At 49.3% G+C, this 19771-nt stretch overlaps 2 protein-coding genes across 2 annotated transcripts in view; both read right to left on the minus strand.

Moving 5' to 3' along the window:
* Nucleotides 1-17645, minus strand: part of LOC146010156 (uncharacterized) — a 213030-nt gene extending 195385 nt beyond the window's left edge. The window contains exons 1-3 of the mRNA XM_083151117.1: nucleotides 17367-17645; nucleotides 15791-15943; nucleotides 7629-7820 (exon numbers count right to left, since the gene is read on the minus strand). Of these exons, the coding sequence (XP_083007243.1) occupies nucleotides 7629-7820; nucleotides 15791-15901 (303 nt within the window). The 5' untranslated portion in view covers nucleotides 15902-15943; nucleotides 17367-17645. The remainder of the gene's footprint in view (nucleotides 1-7628; nucleotides 7821-15790; nucleotides 15944-17366) is intronic.
* LOC146007382 (uncharacterized) lies at nucleotides 5698-6631 on the minus strand. Its single transcript, XM_083145731.1, has 3 exons — nucleotides 6547-6631; nucleotides 6331-6428; nucleotides 5698-6159 (listed from the first exon to the last, which is right to left on the minus strand). Exons 1-3 carry the CDS (start codon nucleotides 6629-6631, stop codon nucleotides 5698-5700), a joined length of 645 nt encoding a protein of 214 aa, XP_083001857.1.
* Nucleotides 17646-19771: the final 2126 nt, after the last annotated feature.

Consider the following 19771-nt stretch of genomic DNA (forward strand, 5'->3'; position numbering starts at 1 on the left):
GAAAAGGACCCCTTTTTCCCATTGAATTCCATGTTAAAATGGACTCAGTCCATTTTAACATTGATTCCTATGGAAAAATCGGGTCATCGCATCCGATGGTCGCATGCGATGCGATATCGCATCGCATCTGATTGTATGCCTTAACTTAAGGCATACAATCAAAAAATCGGCAGCCCGGATAACTCACAAGTACCCAAGTCACACACACACTCATATAGAGTGAACATATAGTTTGAAGAATAGCATTCATAACAGAATGAACTCATCCAAAAATAAAAACTTAGTAAAACTAGAACTCAGACTGAGTATAACAGTCTCTTTAACCTCAGGTAATTGACCAACCTGAAACCAAAAAGTAACCCGGAAAGACAGCATCGGGTGGGCGTCCAGTGTCACCTATGGAGTCTGAGAAAAGGATTTAACGGTAAGTACAAAACCCCCTTTTCTCTTTCCTCCACTAGGTGACACTGGAGAGTTACAGTGGGGACGTTCCAGAGCTCCCAACACGGGTGGGATGACGCTGAGAACCCCTTAACACAGAACGGCCAAACCGCGAAGCGGCTGCCGCAAAAGTGTCAAACTTGTAAAAGCGGACAAAGGTCCTCTGACCAGACCACGTAGCCGCTCTACATAAATCCTGTATAGAAACTCCACGGGCAGCCGCCCAGGAGGTACCCACCGACCTTGTTGAATGGGCGGAAATTGAAGAAGGTGGCACCCTAGAGGAGGCCACATAAGCTTGACGAATGGTCAATCTGATCCACCTGGCCAAGGCCTGCTTGGAGGCTGGCCAACCAGGACGCAAGGAGTCATAGAGGACAAACAAGGCATCCGACTTACGAATAGACTCTGTTCTGGCCACGTAAATGCGCAAGGCCCGGACCACGTCCAGCGCCCTAGACTCCTGCGAGTCCTCCCGAAAGGCCGGCACCACAATAGGTTGGTTAATGTGGAATGCCGTGACAACCTTTGGGAGAAAAACACTAGAGGTGCGCAGCTCCGCTCTATCCTCGTGGAAACGTAAGAAGGGTGCCTTACAAGAAAGAGCACTGAGCTCCGACACCCTTCTAGCTGAAGCCAAGGCCAACAGTATGACAGTCTTCCAGGTGACGTATTTTAGTTCCACCTCCTCCATGGGCTCAAATACAGAGGACTGGAGAAAAGCCAGTACCACATCCAGGTCCCATGGAGCAGTAGGAGGTCTGAAGGGGGGTTGCAGCCGCAACACCCCCTGGAAGAAAGTCTGTACCTGGGGAAGAAGAGCCAGCTTCTTCTGGAAAAAAATGGAGAGGGCGGATACTTGAACCTTCAAGGACCCCAGCCGGAGTCCTGAGGCCAAACCCTTTTGCAAGAACAGCAGTAATCTGGCCAGTTTGAAGTTCACCCGAGAAACCCTCCTGGATTCGCACCAGGCCACATAGGCCCTCCAGATGCGGTGGTAATGCACTGAGGTAACCTGCTTTCTGGCTCCTATCATGGTTGGAATCACCGCCTGCGGGATCCCTGCCTTCCTCAGGATGGACCTCTCAACAGCCATGCCGTCAAATGAAGCTGCTGTAAGTTGGGACAGGCGAACGGACCCTGTGTTAGCAGGTCTTCGCAGAGAGGCAGAGGCCATGGCTCGTCTACTAACAGGCCTGTTAGGACCGTGTACCACGACCGGCGAGGCCAATCTGGGGCAATGAACAGCACTGTCACCGACTCCCGTCGGATTCTCTGCAGAACCCGAGGGATGAGAGGCACTGGAGGAAAGATGTAAAGAAACTGATCCGTCCAGGGTGCCGTGAGAGCGTCCACAGCCACCGCCTGTGGATCTCTTGTCCGAGCGCAGTACCGGGGCAACTGGTGGTTGTGTCTGGAGGCCATCATGTCTATCTGCGGACAACCCCACCGACGGGTCAGGGTCTGGAAGACCAGAGGGTTCAGACACCACTCTCCGTGGTGGACGTCCCGGCGGCTGTGGTAGTCTGCCTCCCAATTTTCCACGCCTGGAATGAAAACGGCAGACACGGCCCCTGCGTGCTCCTGCACCCAGCACAGAATCCTCTTTACCTCTCTCATCGCTGCACGGCTGCGGGTGCCTCCCTGCTTGTTTATGTAAGCCACAGCCGTGGCATTGTCGGACTGCACCCGGATGTCCTTGTTCCGGAGAACCACTTCTGCCTGGAGCATGGCATAATACACTGCTCGCAGTTCCAGCACATTGATGGACATCTGTGCTTCCTCCGGGGTCCACAGTCCTTGGAAGTGGAGGCCCAGCGTGACCGCTCCCCAGCCCCTGAGGCTGGCGTCCGTGGTGAGGAGCGTCCAATTGTGAATGGCGATCCTCCGCCCCTCCTGCAGGTTGCTGGAGTTGAGCCACCACGCCAGTGACGCTCGAGCCTGATGGGAGAGAGAGATCCTCTGCTGTAGAAACAGGTGTGAGCCTGTCCACTGGCGGAGCAGACACAGATGGAAGGGGCGAGATCGAAACCGCCCGTACTGCACCGCCTCGAACGTGGCCACCATCCTTCCCAGCAGCCTTGTGCAAAGAAGAACTGTGACTGTTCGATGCTGCAGCAGCAGTCGAACCGCTTCCTGCAGGGACAAGATCTTGTCCATGGGGAGGAACACCCTTCTCTGGACAGTGTCCAGAGTCATCCCTAGGAACAGAATCCTCTGCGATGGGGTCAGCTGTGACTTCTGGATGTTGAGCATCCAGCCATGGGACTCCAGGGTCCGACGTGTCAGGTGGATGTTGTGCAGCAGAACCTCCTTGGACGGAGCCTTCAACAGAAGGTCGTCCAAATAAGGGACAATGGTAACTCCCTGAGCCCTGAGTATTTCCATCATGACAGCCATCACTTTGGTAAATACCCGAGGCGCAGAGGAGAGGCCGAATGGGAGGGCTCGGAACTGCAGGTGATAGTTCTGGACAGCAAACCGCAAGAATGCCTGGTGAGGAGGCCAGATTGGGATATGCAGGTATGCATCTATGATATCGATGGATACAAGAAACTCCCCTGGTTCCAGGCCTGCAATGACAGACTGGAGAGACTCCATCTTGAAGCGAGTGAACCGCAAGAAGGGATTGAGCTGCTTCAAGTTCAAGATGGGTCTCACTGAGCCGTCCGGCTTGGGAACCAGAAAAAGGCTGGAATAGAATCCCTTTGCCTTTTCTGGTTCCGGGACCGGGATAACCACCCCTTGATCCCTGAGCTTTTGGATGGCGGCCTGTAAGGCCCTGCCTTTCTCCTGTGAAGCTGGCAAACCTGTGGGAAAAAACCGTTGAGGAGGAGGCAACAAGAAATCTATCTTGTAGCCTACTGCTACCAGGTCCTTTACCCATGCATCCTTGCATGAACCGGCCCATACCTGATGGTAAAAGAGAAGCCGGCCTCCCACCCTGTGATCTGGACAGGAGCTGGGGGAGTCATGCTGAGGGCTTTGAGGTAACCTTTGCATCCAGGATTGGAGCACTGGCTGAACCTCTGCCTCTTCCTCGGAAGCCTCTGGAGCTAGTAGTCGGTCCCCTAGACCTACCCCTGAATCTGGGGGTGGGCCGAAAGGACCGAAAGGACTGTCCTCCAGTAGTAGGAAATGACCTACGTGGGGGAGGGGCTGCAGTGGGCAGGAACTGAGACTTACCCCCTGTAGCCTGTGAAATCATTTTGTCCAACTCTGGACCAAAGAGGGCCTCACCAGCAAAGGGTAATGCTTCCACCGCCTTTTTGGAGTCGGCATCTGCATTCCACTGTCTCAACCAAAGAGTACGGCGAGCAGAAACTGAGAGAGCAGAAATACGGGCCGCAAGCATACAAACGTCTGAAGAGGCTTCAACCAAGTAACCTGCAGCCTCACGTATGTGTTCCACTAAGAGCAACATTTCACTTGCCCCTGGGTCTAGAGAGGAGGCCACCTGGGATGCCCATACCTCCATGGCCCTATTGACCAAACAACCCACTTGTGCTGGACGTTGTAAGAGACCAGCGGCTGTATAAACATTCTTCAGAGCACTCTCTAACCGCCTATCAGACACATCTTTAAGGGTAGAGGCACCTGGGATGGGTAACACTGTCTTTTTGGACAAGCGTGATACCGAAGAATCAACAGCAGGTGGCGTCTCACATGACTTTCTAGCATCCTTAGGAAAAGGATAGGCAGTGAAAAATCTCTGAGACACCTGAAACTTTTTGTCTGGGTGTAACCAGGCTTTTTGCAAGTGTTCATCCAGCTCCTCTGAGGCTGGGAAATATGCAGACTGTTTCTGCTTTTTAGCAAACACTGAGGGACGCGCAGCCGGTCTCACCTCCTCTGTGACATTGAGGGTTAACCGGACTGCTTGTATTAAGTCCTCTAAACCCTGAGAAGGGACATCAGTGTCCTGTATAAACGGAGCATCAGGCTCAGCATCAGGCTGAGCATCAGGGTCATGAAATTCACCCTCCTCTAGAGCTGGCATGTCATCATCTGTATCATCTAACAGAGGGACCTGAGGAAACATCCTATTAGCAGAAGTGAGTCTAGGGGGAGGGGGTGTAGAGGTGTCTGCATGCAATGCTCTAGACAAACTCTCCACAGCAGAGGTTAACTCTGCCTGCTGATCCCTGGCTGCATCCCTATCCTGTCTGGCAGAAGATAACTCAGAAGCTAGCTGAGAAATCACTGTAGACAACTGTGAAGCCCATACAGGTGTATCCTGCCCCGATGTTGATGGGGTGGGGGCTGGGGATGCAGTACATGAGGGACATAAAATGGTGCCCTCCGCGTGTGGCGCGAACTTATTGCTGCACTTCTTGCACGCAATCTTTTTACCAGCCATCATACACTCAGCAATCTTACACAGAAAGGAGAGAAAGATGGAATACCGGACAGGAGAGGAGGTACAGGAAAAGAGGCAGAGTCTGCCACGAGGCCGCTACGCGCACTGTATATAAATATAACTTGCGCCGGCTAAGGGACCTTTTTGGACACAGTCCAAGCTGCCCTGACCTCCTATGTCCCGCTGTGACTCACTGAACCAGGGTCACCGGCACTTCACAGACGCCTCGAGGGAGACGCGGATCACGCTGCTGCTTCAATGGCCGCCGCTCCTACAAAGAAGGAGGAAGCGGAAGTACCCAGCATGCCGCGCTCTCGCTCCTCAGGAATGGCGCCGTATTTAAAAAGTGCGCTGCCGCGGCTTTTTACACTGAATCCCCCGCTAGCGGGGAATCAGTGTTATACTTACCCCTGCCGTAGCTGTCGGGTGCGGCATGCTGAGTGGTCCTCGAGGCGCGCTGCAAGCAGCGGCGACGGGACCTCAGGATCTGTGGATCCTGCAGCCAGGTACCGGAGGCGAGCTGCATGCAGCTGCGACCGGACCTGCCGACAGCGCCCGCGTCGCAGGCAGGTAGGGACAGGGAGCTACCTGCCTGTCCTCCTGCTGATTGTAGCATCATTTACATTAAAAAATATATAAAGCTCAGGAGTGAGCCTTGAACGCACCCAGCTCCCGCAGGGCACATGCTAAAACTGCCTAGGAGAGGAAGTAGAAGGGGAGGAGTTAGTCACTATTAATTTATTCTAAAGTGCCCAAGCTCCCTGTGGTCGCCTTCTATTCCCCACTGTAACTCTCCAGTGTCACCTAGTGGAGGAAAGAGAAAACTCCTGTCTAATCTATAGGGGAAAGGAAACATCCCAGTGTTATGGCTGCCATGGGGATCGTCGAAGAAATGATTATGCCTCACCTGTGCTGATATCTTTAGGGATTTCCTCTTTATTACACTGCTGATCACCCCTCATATGTGTGTCTTCTGTCTCTGTATCTTCTTTCTTATCAGACACATAAGACTCTTCTCTTATCTTCATATCCGTCACATACGTCTCTTCTTCCTCTGTGTCTTCTGCCTTAATGTCAGTCACATCCGTCTCTTCTTCCTCTGTGTCTTCTGCCCTAATGTCAGTCACATCCGTCTCTTTTTCCTCTGTGTCTTCTGCCTTAATGTCAGTCACATCCGTCTCTTCTTCCTCTGTGTCTTCTGCCCTAATGTCAGTCACATCCGTCTCTTCTTCCTCTGTGTCTTCTGCCTTAATGTCAGTCACATCCGTCCCTTCTTCCTCTGTGTCTTCTGCCCTAATGTCAGTCACATACGTCTCTTCTTCCTCTGTGTCTTCTGCCTTAATATCTTCACATTGAACCTACAAAAAAATATCTCATTAGCAATGTTTGATGCTAGTGAGATTACACAGTACAATATCCGTGCATAGGACACACACACACACACACACACACACACACACACACAACCACTGCAATTCATATAGTGACAGTCACTTAGGAATATTGGGGAGACCCTAATTCCCACCTACCTGATCCTCCTGTGGGGTCCTGTGAGTCTCCTCTGTACAGTGCTGGGAATACAGAGGATGGGGACATCTCTCTGGGGTATCTCTGTTACTGGGCCCATCTGTAGGAGACACACAGTGACTGAATATATTGTACATGTGGATTAGCAAATGATACGTGTATATAGGGGGCCCCCATACCTGCTCGCCCCTGTACAATAAAACAAACTCTCCTCATACCCAGTGATGTGAGGGGCCAGTGATTCTCCATCATAACATCCCTGCACAGACCCTTGTGTTCCTCTATATACTCCCGTTCCTGCATGGAGAGATAGACAGTGACATCCTGACACCTTATAGAAACCCGACACACACACTGATACAGTCATCACCCAGACACATCCCCCGGTGTTACTGTATAATGCCCCATTCCCAGCAGTCACCTCTCCGGTCACATCCCACGGTGTTACTGTATAATGCCCCATTCCCAGCAGTCACCTCTCCGGTCACATCCCATGGTGTTACTGTATGATGTAGCATTCCCAGCAGTCACCTCTCCGGTCACATCCCCCGGTGTTACTGTATAATGTCCCATTCCCAGCAGTCACCTCTCCGGTCACATCCCCCGGTGTTACTGTATAATGTCCCATTTACAGCAGTCACCTCCCCGGTCACATCCCCCGGTGTTACTGTATAATCCCCATTCCCAGCAGTCACCTCTCCGGTCACATCCCCCGGTGTTACGGTATAATGTCCCATTCCCAGCAGTCACCTCTCTGGTCACATCCCCCGGTGTTACTGTATAATGTCCCATTCCCAGCAGTCACTTATCCAGTCACATCCCCCAGTGTTACTGTATAATGTCCCATTCCCAGCAGTCACCTCTCCGGTCACATCCCCCGGTGTTACTGTATAATGTCCCATTCCTAGCAGTCACCTCTCCGGTCACATCCCCTGGTGTTACTGTATAATGTCCCATTCCCAGCAGTCACCTCTCCGGTCACATCCCCTGGTGTTACTGTATAATGTCCCATTCCCAGCAGTCACCTCTGCAGTCTCCTCCCTCTGTGTTACTGTATAATGTCCCATTCCCAGCAGTCACCTCTCCGGTCACATCCCCCGGTGTTACTGTATAATGTCCCATTACCAGCAGTCACCTCTCCGGTCACATCCCCCGGTGTTACTGTATAATGTCCCATTCCCAGCAGTCACTTCTCCGGTCACATCCCCCGGCGTTACTGTATAATGTCCCATTCCCAGCAGTCACCTCTCCAGTCACATCCCCCGGTGTTACTGTATAATGTCCCATTCCCAGCAGTCACCTCTCCGGTCAGCAGCTGGATGATCTTGTTGGTGAGTTCCAGGATCTTCTGCTCCTTGTCTCTCCCATGTATCAGTGAATGAGGTGGAGGCACTGTGATGGGGCTCTGGGTCCTGCTCAGTTCTCCTGACACACAGGGATGGCAACTGGGTGTCTCATGGTCACTGGATGTCTTCTTCACTACTTTGTAACCCTGTGTATTGGAAAATATACTATTACTGCATGCACTCGCATACTTTGCCCGTACCTTACCGTATTCAATATAATACCCTTCTACTCGCATATAAAGCTATTAACCATACTGAACCAGCTTATATCTCTTTACTTATCACAAAATATCTCCCATCTCGACCACTGCGCTCTACACAAGATCTGCGTCTCTCTCCTGCACGGATCACTAGCTCCCATTCACTATTACAGGACTTTCATCGGGCTGCTCCCAGCCTATGGAATGCCCTTCCACGCACAATAAGACTCTCCACTAGCCTCCAAACTTTCAAGTGTTCCCTGAAAACTCACCTCTTCAGGCAAGCCTATAATATTTAAGTTACATACGCATAACCCTCTGAGGCACTTATGTATTATATAGCTTCCCTTCTGGACTTGTAACTTGGTGGGACTGCTATGCTATTACTGGGGCCTGTCCCTGTGTTTCCCTCCTATGTCCCTAGAGATTGTAAGCTTGCAGCAGGGCCCTCTAGCCCCCAAGTCTGTCTGTTGTTACCCAGTTTGTTTTATCACTTTCTAAAATTGTAAAGCGCAACGGAATCTGCTGCGCTATATAAGAAACTGTAAATAAATATTATACTCCCAGTCATCACCCTCTATTAGTGCTATGATATGTATTTACCAAAATCCACCAATCAGGTCACTGTAGTAATAATATATCAGTGATATCACTGACACTCTCAGATATCCTCACCAGCATAGTGATGTCCCTGTATTATTACTATAGATATACTGTAAGTGATGTCACAGTGACGCTCCCAGATCCCCTCACGTCCCTGTATTATTACTATAGATATAAGTGATGTCACAGTGACGCTCCCAGATCCCCTCACCTCCCCAGTCACGTCCCTGTATTATTATTATAGATATAAGTGATATCACAGTGACGCTCCCAGATCTCCTCACCTCCCCAGTCACGTCCCTGTATTATTACTATAGATATAAGTGATGTCACAGTGACGCTCCCAGGTCCCCTCACCTCCCTGTATTATTACTATAGATATATGTGATGTCACAGTGACACTCCCAGATCCCCTCACCTCCCCAGTCACGTCCCTGTATTATTACTATAGATATAAGTGATGTCACAGTGACGCTCCCAGATCCCCTCATCTCCCCAGTCACCTCCCTGTATTATTACTATAGATATAAGTGATGTCACAGTGACACTCCCAGATCCCCTCACCTCCCCAGTCACGTCCCTGTATTATTACTATAGATATAGGTGATGTCACAGTGACACTCCCAGATCCCCTCACCTCCCCAGTCATGTCCCTGTATTATTACTATAGATATAAGTAATGTCACAGTGACACTCCCAGATCCCCTCACCTTCCCAGTCATGTCCCTGTATTATTACTATAGATACAAGTGATGTCACAGTGACGCTACCAGATCCACTCACCTCCCCAGTCACGTCCCTGTATTATTACTATAGATATAAGTGATGTCACAGTGATGCTCCCAGATCCCCTCATCTCCCCAGTCACGTCCCTGTATTATTACTATAGATATAAGTGATGTCACAGTGACACTCCCAGATCCCCTCACCTCCCCAGTCACGTCCCTGTATTATTACTATAGATATAAGTGATGTCACAGTGACACTCACAGATCCCCTCACCTCCCCAGTCACGTCCATGTATTATTACTATAGATATAAGTGATGTCACAGTGACGCTCCCAGATCCCCTCACCTCCCCAGTCACATCCCTGTATTATTACTATAGATATAAGTGATGTCACAGTGACACTCCCAGTTCCCCTCACCTCCCCAGTCACGTCCCTGTATTATTACTATAGATGTAAGTGATGTCACAGTGACACTCCCAGATCCCCTCACCTCCCCAGTCACGTCCCTGTATTATTACTATAGATATAAGTGATGTCACAGTGACACTCCCAGATCCCCTCACCTCCCCAGTCACGTCCCTGTATTATTACTATAGATATAAGTGATGTCACAGTGACGCTCCCAGATGCCCTCACCTCCCCAGTCATGTCCCTGTATTATTACTATAGATATATGGGGTCACAGTGACACACCAGATCCCCTCACCTCCCCAGTCACGTCCCTGTATTATTACTATAGATATAAGTGATGTCACAGTGACGCTCCCAGATCCCACCTCCCCAGTCACGTCCCTGTATTATTACTATAGATATAAGTGATGTCATAGTGACACTTCCAGATCCCCTCACCTCCCTGTATTATTACTATAGATATAAGTGATGTCACAGTGACGCTCCCAGATCCCCTCATCTCCCCAGTCACCTCCCTGTATTATTACTATAGATATAAGTGATGTCACAGTGACACTCCCAGATCCCCTCACCTCCCCAGTCACGTCCCTGTATTATTACTATAGATATAGGTGATGTCACAGTGACACTCCCAGATCCCCTCACCTCCCCAGTCATGTCCCTGTATTATTACTATAGATATAAGTAATGTCACAGTGACACTCCCAGATCCCCTCACCTTCCCAGTCATGTCCCTGTATTATTACTATAGATACAAGTGATGTCACAGTGACGCTACCAGATCCACTCACCTCCCCAGTCACGTCCCTGTATTATTACTATAGATATAAGTGATGTCACAGTGATGCTCCCAGATCCCCTCATCTCCCCAGTCACGTCCCTGTATTATTACTATAGATATAAGTGATGTCACAGTGACACTCCCAGATCCCCTCACCTCCCCAGTCACGTCCCTGTATTATTACTATAGATATAGGTGATGTCACAGTGACACTCCCAGATCCCCTCATCTCCCCAGTCACGTCCCTGTATTATTACTATAGATATAAGTGATGTCACAGTGACGCTCCCAGATCTCCTCACCTCCCCAGTCACGTCCATGTATTATTACTATAGATATAGGTGATGTCACAGTGACACTCCCAGATCCCCTCACCTCCCCAGTCACATCCCTGTATTATTACTATAGATGTAAGTGATATCACAGTGACACTCCCAGATCCCCTCACCTCCCCAGTCACGTCCCTGTATTATTACTATAGATATAGGTGATGTCACAGTGACACTCCCAGATCCCCTCACCTCCCCAGTCACGTCCCTGTATTATTACTATAGATATAAGTGATGTCACAGTGACGCTCCGAGATCTCCTCACCTCCCCAGTCACGTCCATGTATTATTACTATAGATATATGTGATGTCACAGTGACAGTCACAGATCCCCTCACCTCCCCAGTCACGTCCATGTATTATTACTTTAGATATAGGTGATGTCACAGTGACGCTCCCAGATCCCCTCATCTCCCCAGTCACGTCCCTGTATTATTACTATAGATATAAGTGATGTCACAGTGACACTCACAGATCCCCTCACCTCCCCAGTCACGTCCATGTATTATTACTATAGATATAAGTGATGTCACAGTGACGCTCCCAGATCCCCTCACCTCCCCAGTCACATCCCTGTATTATTACTATAGATATAAGTGATGTCACAGTGACACTCCCAGTTCCCCTCACCTCCCCAGTCACGTCCCTGTATTATTACTATAGATGTAAGTGATGTCACAGTGACACTCCCAGATCCCCTCACCTCCCCAGTCACGTCCCTGTATTATTACTATAGATATAAGTGATGTCACAGTGACACTCCCAGATCCCCTCACCTCCCCAGTCACGTCCCTGTATTATTACTATAGATATAAGTGATGTCACAGTGACGCTCCCAGATCCCCTCACCTCCCCAGTCACGTCCCTGTATTATTTCTATAGATATAAGTAATGTCACAGTGACGCTCCCAGATGCCCTCACCTCCCCAGTCATGTCCCTGTATTATTACTATAGATATATGGGGTCACAGTGACACACCAGATCCCCTCACCTCCCCAGTCACGTCCCAGTATTATTACTATAGATATAAGTGATGTCATAGTGACACTTCCAGATCCCCTCACCTCCCTGTATTATTACTATAGATATAAGTTATGTAACAGTGACACTCCCAGATCCCCTCACCTCCCCAATCATGTCCCTGTAATATTACTATAGATATAGGTGATGTCACAGTGACGCTCCCAGAACCCCTCACCTCCCCAGTCATGTCCCTGTATTATTACTATAGATATAAGTGATGTCACAGTGACACTCCCAGATCCCCTCACCTCCCCAGTCATGTCCCTTTATTATTACTATAGATATAGGTGATGTCACAGTGACGCTCCCAGATCCCCTCACCTCCCCAGTCACGTCCCTGTATTATTACTATAGATATAACTGATGTCACAGTGACGCTCCCAGATCCCCTCACCTCCCCAGTCATGTCCCTGTATTATTACTATAGATATAAGTGATGTCACAGTGACACCCATAGATCCCCTCACCTCCTCAGTCACATCCCTGTATTATTACTATAGATATAAGTGATGTCACAGTGACACTCCCAGATCCCCTCACCTCCCCAGTCACGTCCCTGTATTATTACTATAGATATAAGTGACATCACAGGGACACTCCCAGATCCCCTCACCTCCCCAGTCACGTCCCTGTATTATTGCTATAGCTATAAGTGATGTCACAGTGACACCCCCAGATCCCCTCACCTCCCCAGTCACGTCCCTGTATTATTACTATAGATATATGTGATGTCACAGTGACACTCACAGATCCCCTCACCTCGCCAGTCATGTCCCTTTATTATTACTATAGATATAGGTGATGTCACAGTGACGCTCCCAGATCCCCTCACCTCCACAGTCACATCCCTGTATTATTACTATAGATATAAGTGATGTCACAGTGACACCCATAGATCCCCTCACCTCCCCAGTCACATCCCTGTATTATTACTATAGATATAAGTGATGTCACAGTGACACTCCCAGATCCACTCACCTCCCCAGTCACCTCCCTGTATTATTACTATATATATGTGACGTCACAGTGACACTCCCAGATCCCCTCACCTCCCCAGTCATGTCCCTGTATTATTACTATAGATATAAGTGATGTCACAGTGACACCCCCAGATCCCCTCACCTCCCTGTATTATTACTATAGATATAAGTGATGTCACAGTGACACTCACAGATCCCCTCACCTCCCCAGTAACGTCCCTGTATTATTATTATAGATATAAGTGATGTCACAGTGACGCTCCCAGGTCCCCTCACCTCCCTGTATTATTACTATAGATATATGTGATGTCACAGTGACACTCCCAGATCCCCTCACCTCCCCAGTCACGTCCCTGTATTATTACTATAGATATAAGTGATGTCACAGTGACGCTCCCAGATCCCCTCATCTCCCCAGTCACCTCCCTGTATTATTACTATAGATATAAGTGATGTCACAGTGACACTCCCAGATCCCCTCACCTCCCCAGTCACGTCCCTGTATTACTACTATAGATATAGGTGATGTCACAGTGACACTCCCAGATCCCCTCACCTCCCCAGTCATGTCCCTGTATTATTACTATAGATATAAGTAATGTCACAGTGACACTCCCAGATCCCCTCACCTTCCCAGTCATGTCCCTGTATTATTACTATAGATACAAGTGATGTCACAGTGACGCTACCAGATCCACTCACCTCCCCAGTCACGTCCCTGTATTATTACTATAGATATAAGTGATGTCACAGTGATGCTCCCAGATCCCCTCATCTCCCCAGTCACGTCCCTGTATTATTACTATAGATATAAGTGATGTCACAGTGACGCTCCCAGATCCCCTCACCTCCCCAGTCATGTCCCTGTATTATTACTATAGATATAAGTGATGTCACAGTGACACCCATAGATCCCCTCACCTCCCCAGTCACATCCCTGTATTATTACTATAGATATAAGTGATGTCACAGTGACACTCCCAGATCCACTCACCTCCCCAGTCACCTCCCTGTATTATTACTATATATATGTGACGTCACAGTGACACTCCCAGATCCCCTCACCTCCCCAGTCATGTCCCTGTATTATTACTATAGATATAAGTGATGTCACAGTGACACCCCCAGATCCCCTCACCTCCCTGTATTATTACTATAGATATAAGTGATGTCACAGTGACACTCCCAGATCCCCTCACCTCCCCAGTAACGTCCCTGTATTATTACTATAGATATAAGTGATGTCACAGTGACGCTCCCAGGTCCCCTCACCTCCCTGTATTATTACTATAGATATAAGTGATGTCACAGTGACACCCATAGATCCCCTCACCTCCCCAGTCACATCCCTGTATTATTACTATAGATATAAGTGATGTCACAGTGACACTCCCAGATCCACTCACCTCCCCAGTCACCTCCCTGTATTATTACTATATATATGTGACGTCACAGTGACACTCCCAGATCCCCTCACCTCCCCAGTCATGTCCCTGTATTATTACTATAGATATAAGTGATGTCACAGTGACACCCCCAGATCCCCTCACCTCCCTGTATTATTACTATAGATATAAGTGATGTCACAGTGACACTCACAGATCCCCTCACCTCCCCAGTAACGTCCCTGTATTATTATTATAGATATAAGTGATGTCACAGTGACGCTCCCAGGTCCCCTCACCTCCCTGTATTATTACTATAGATATATGTGATGTCACAGTGACACTCCCAGATCCCCTCACCTCCCCAGTCACGTCCCTGTATTATTACTATAGATATAAGTGATGTCACAGTGACGCTCCCAGATCCCCTCATCTCCCCAGTCACCTCCCTGTATTATTACTATAGATATAAGTGATGTCACAGTGACACTCCCAGATCCCCTCACCTCCCCAGTCACGTCCCTGTATTATTACTATAGATATAGGTGATGTCACAGTGACACTCCCAGATCCCCTCACCTCCCCAGTCATGTCCCTGTATTATTACTATAGATATAAGTAATGTCACAGTGACACTCCCAGATCCCCTCACCTTCCCAGTCATGTCCCTGTATTATTACTATAGATACAAGTGATGTCACAGTGACGCTACCAGATCCACTCACCTCCCCAGTCACGTCCCTGTATTATTACTATAGATATAAGTGATGTCACAGTGATGCTCCCAGATCCCCTCATCTCCCCAGTCACGTCCCTGTATTATTACTATAGATATAAGTGATGTCACAGTGACGCTCCCAGATCCCCTCACCTCCCCAGTCATGTCCCTGTATTATTACTATAGATATAAGTGATGTCACAGTGACACCCATAGATCCCCTCACCTCCCCAGTCACATCCCTGTATTATTACTATAGATATAAGTGATGTCACAGTGACACTCCCAGATCCACTCACCTCCCCAGTCACCTCCCTGTATTATTACTATATATATGTGACGTCACAGTGACACTCCCAGATCCACTCACCTCCCCAGTCACGTCCCTGTATTATTACTATAGATATAAGTGATGTCACAGTGATGCTCCCAGATCTCCTCATCTCCCCAGTCACGTCCCTGTATTATTACTATAGATATAAGTGATGTCACAGTGACGCTCCCAGATCCCCTCACCTCCCCAGTCATGTCCCTGTATTATTACTATAGATATAGGTGATGTCACAGTGACACTCCCAGATCCCCTCACCTCCCCAGTCACGTCCCTGTATTATTACTATAGATATAAGTGATGTCACAGTGATGCTCCCAGATCTCCTCATCTCCCCAGTCACGTCCCTGTATTATTACTATAGATATAAGTGATGTCACAGTGACGCTCCCAGATCCCCTCACCTCCCCAGTCATGTCCCTGTATTATTACTATAGATATAAGTGACATCACAGTGACACTCCCAGATCCCCTCACCTCCCCAGTCATGTCCCTGTATTATTACTATAGATATAAGTGATGTCACAGTGACGCTCCCAGATCCCCTCACCTCCCCAGCCACGTCCCTGTATTATTACTATAGATATAAGTGATGTCACAGTGACGCTCCCAGATCCCCTCACCTCCCCAGTCAGCAGGTAGATGATCTCCAGGGTTATATTTAGTATCCTCTCAGTCATGTGACTCTGCTCCTTGTCCATCCTCAGGGAATCAGTGACGGGTCTCATCCTCATGTGACGTCTAGTAAACACTCCGTTTCCTCACCGCTCCGTTGTCTAGGTGTAAATATAATTACAGTAAACACCACACAGTACACATGTAACATATTAGGTAAAAGGTGCCCATACACTAGTCCGATTTGGGCCAATTTCACCCGATCCCGATGGAACGGGCTGAGAAATCGGATGTGTTTGACGTCCGCCGTGGGTTGGATTCACCTCGGACCTGAGCAGGAAGTCGGACCTGCTGCCCACCCGCCGACTCGGCCCTCCTCCTGGTGGCAGGGAATGGGGTCGCATGGGATACATTGCATGTGAAATGACAGCATGTGATGCATCGTATGCAGGTCCCAGGCGGCTCGGAGGGGGTCGCATGGCCATACACTGCTGCGATACATCCCAGTAGTGTATGGCCACCATAAGAAAAATCTACACAGAGGCACAAGAGCAGCCTCTAATGTTTCCGCACATATATATATATATATCATACAGAGAACAATGGGCACATGTATAGTATAAGCGCTATAGTATACCACTACAACGTTCATTGTAGTACATGGTTGTCTGTAATAGGGCACCAAAGGCTGCTCGCACTGTATAATCATCATACTACTACGAAGATATCAGAGACTCAAAACCCTGAAAAAAATAATATAAAATAATTTTGTTTTGTAACAGGACACCAAAAGCTGCTCCCTAATGGTAATCTTAGAAAAAGGCAGAGGCTGCTGAACTATATAATAATAACACCACACCAGAGGCTGCTCCCTCTGTATAACATTTGTAACAGGATGCCATAGGCCGCTCCCCCTGTATAAATAGGACGGCAGAGGCCGCTCACACCACAGGCCGCTCCAACTGCATAAACAGGATGCCACAGGCCACTCCCCCTGTATAAACAGAACGCCCCCCTCCGTATAACAGGACGCTGCAGGATGCTCCTCCCTGTATAAAAGGATGCAGCAAGCCGCTCCCCATGTATAAACAGTATGACAGGATGCCGTAGTCCGCTCCCCCTCTGTATAAAATGACATCACAGGCCTCTCCCCCGTATAACAGGACATCATAGGCCGCTCCCCCTGAATAACAGGACACTACAGGCCACTCTCCCCCCCACCCCCCCGTATCACAGGACACCACAGGCCGCTCCCCCTGTATCACAGGACACCACAGGCCGCTCCCCCTGTATCACAGGCCGCTCCCCCTGTATCACAGGAGTCCACCACAGGCCGCTCCCCCTGTATCACAGGCCGCTCCCCCTGTATCACAGGAGTCAGTCCACCACACCACAGGCTGCTCCCCCTGTATTACAGGACACCGCAGGCCGATCCTTCCCTTATAACCAAACACTACAGGCTGCTCCGCCTGTATAATAACACCAGGGCAGCACAATACCATCACCTGCTGCCAGATACAGCAATATCTTCTCTCGGTCCCCCGTAACCTTATCACCGTGGCTTCTGGAAGTGAGAGGCCTCACCTAAGATTCAGCAGCGCTGCCCCAGTAGGAAGCCGAGATGCTGCCGCCACTGAACGCGTGGATTGGTCTTCGGGAAAATGGCCGCCGCTCCGTTACACAAGGGACAATTATTATGGAACCTTTCTGGTCGTATTATAGCATGGAAACTACTACCGGTGACCGCACCTCACAGAACTCTCTCTGTGCATTCTCTCAATGCAATTGCCGCTTCTACCAGTCTCTTAGTGATGTCTCATTGTGTGTCCTCATACAGCGCCGGCCATTGTGTTGTAGTTTGTACTCGGCTCCCAGACTCCCCCGCGTCTGTAGCCGAAGTGTATTTCCTGTGTGGGGCAGAGTGGGAGGAGCTGTGTTACCAGGGAAACGTCCCTTCCTGGTGTGCATGGCAGGCAGGAGGGAGAGTGCTGCAGCTGGCACCAGGTAACCCCAGGTATTATACTGCTAGTAACAGCATAGTAGTGATTGCTGGGTGTTAGCCATAAGGGCACTTATACCCCTTTTACAGAGTCGCGACCCTGTCCGACCTGGCAAAATGATCAGGGTCAGACACTGGGCTTCCCCGGAGTCAGGGGCCGTGTAAATGGGTGACCCGGTACTATGCAAACAGCAGCAGAGGTGAATGTATGCCTGTGTGCGGCATCCATTCACCTCATGGACGGAGGCTGGGGGCAGTCCAGCAGCTTACTTGGGTGTTGGGTTGGCCCCAGCACGTCGGTCAGCGTTGCAGGGTTGACGGTTGGCAGGTTTCCAGGTGCTTGGAGATGATTTTATCTCCGAGAGCCGGCTCCGGGCATGAATTCACCGGCTTCCCCTACCCAGCATAATGACGGGGGACACCGGTGTAAAAGGGAACAACTTCCGGGTCGCATCCGGGTCCAGAAAACTGGGAGGAGATGGCGTCAGAGGGAGGGGGAGGAGATGGAATTAGAGAGAGGTGGAAGGAGATGGCATCAGAGAGAGGGGGGGAGGAGATGGCATCGGACAGAGGGGGAAGTAGACGGCATCAGAGAGAGGAGAAAGGAGATGGCATCAGAGAGAGGTGAATGGAGACGACATCAGAGAAAGAGAGGGAGGAGACAGCATCAGAGAAAGAGGGGGAGGAGACAGGGTCAGAGTAAGAGCGGGAGGAAATGGCGTCAGAGATAGGTGTAAGGAGACGGCGTCAGAGAGAGAGGTGAATGGAGACGACATCAGAGTAAGAGGTGGAGGAGACAGCGTCAGAGAAAGACGGGGAGGAGACGGCATCAGAGAAAGACGGGGAGGAGACGGCATAAGAGAAAGACGGGGAGGAGACGGCATCAGAGAAAGACGGGGAGGAGACGGCATCAGAGAGGGGGAATAGACAGCATCAGAGAGGGGGGATGTGACAGCGTTAGAAAAAGAGAGAGGGGGGAAGTTAGACAGCTTCAGACAGAGAGTGGGGATGAGCATACCTCATTACAGCAGTCAGTGGGAGCACAGCCAGGGGGCCTCTTATGGGGGTGGGCACTTCACTGCATTAGGCCACACCCCCTAAATGACCGCAAATCGCGTGACTGCTGGAAGCCAGCCAGGAGGGTTGAGGGAGCGCAGCTTCATCCTCAGTTGATGTGCTGCAGCTTGCGTTGGCAGGGCCAAGGTGAGGGGGCCGTGGCAAGGTGGAGCAGGGAGCGCTGAATGCTGCTGATCTTTGGTGCAGTCAAGACTTGGTACAGGGGGGAGCTGCGGGCCCTAGAAACAGCTCGGGCCCGATAGCAGCTGCACCCTTGGTAGTTACACCATGTCACGTTCTTTTTTTTTTTTTTTTTTTTCAAAATATGTTTATTGAGTTTTCAGTTTTTAATACAAATCAAAACATAAACATTGTAGACAGGTCATCGGCTTATGTCAGCAGTTTCCACATAATATCGAGTATAATCATAAACAAATGCTGTATGTAGATTAACTTCTTAGATCAGTTTGATACCGAGGCCTTCATCTAAGCAATAATGAAAGCAATGGGAGGGGACGGGGGGGTGAGGGGGGGGAGAATAGGGGGGGTAAATGGGGAAATATGGGATTGGGTGAGGGGAGGGATGGGGGAGGAAATATGGGGGGGGGGGGGGGGAGGTGTTTATCAATATTCTTTCATATAAATTTATAGACAAGTATTTCTAAACAAGTAAATCTAAACGAGTATTTCAGATGCTGTTGGTCAATTTGCCCGAAGGTGTCACAAAGGAAACCAGTTTTCTAATCTAGAGGGTGGCTATTAACTAGGCTAGTTAATAATATCCTGATACACTTGAGACATATAACTGTGAGAAAGCAAACATTCTAAAGGATCCCATTTTCTCTTAAATGAGTCGGTGTGGTTCTTTGCTGCGATTTGTCCATTATATCTATCTAGATACATGAATTTAACTAACAATGTCAAAACCTCCTGA

The sequence above is a fragment of the Crinia signifera genome, chromosome 6 (assembly GCF_055691185.1).
Source record: "Crinia signifera chromosome 6, ASM5569118v1, whole genome shotgun sequence".
NCBI lineage: Eukaryota > Metazoa > Chordata > Amphibia > Anura > Myobatrachidae > Crinia > Crinia signifera.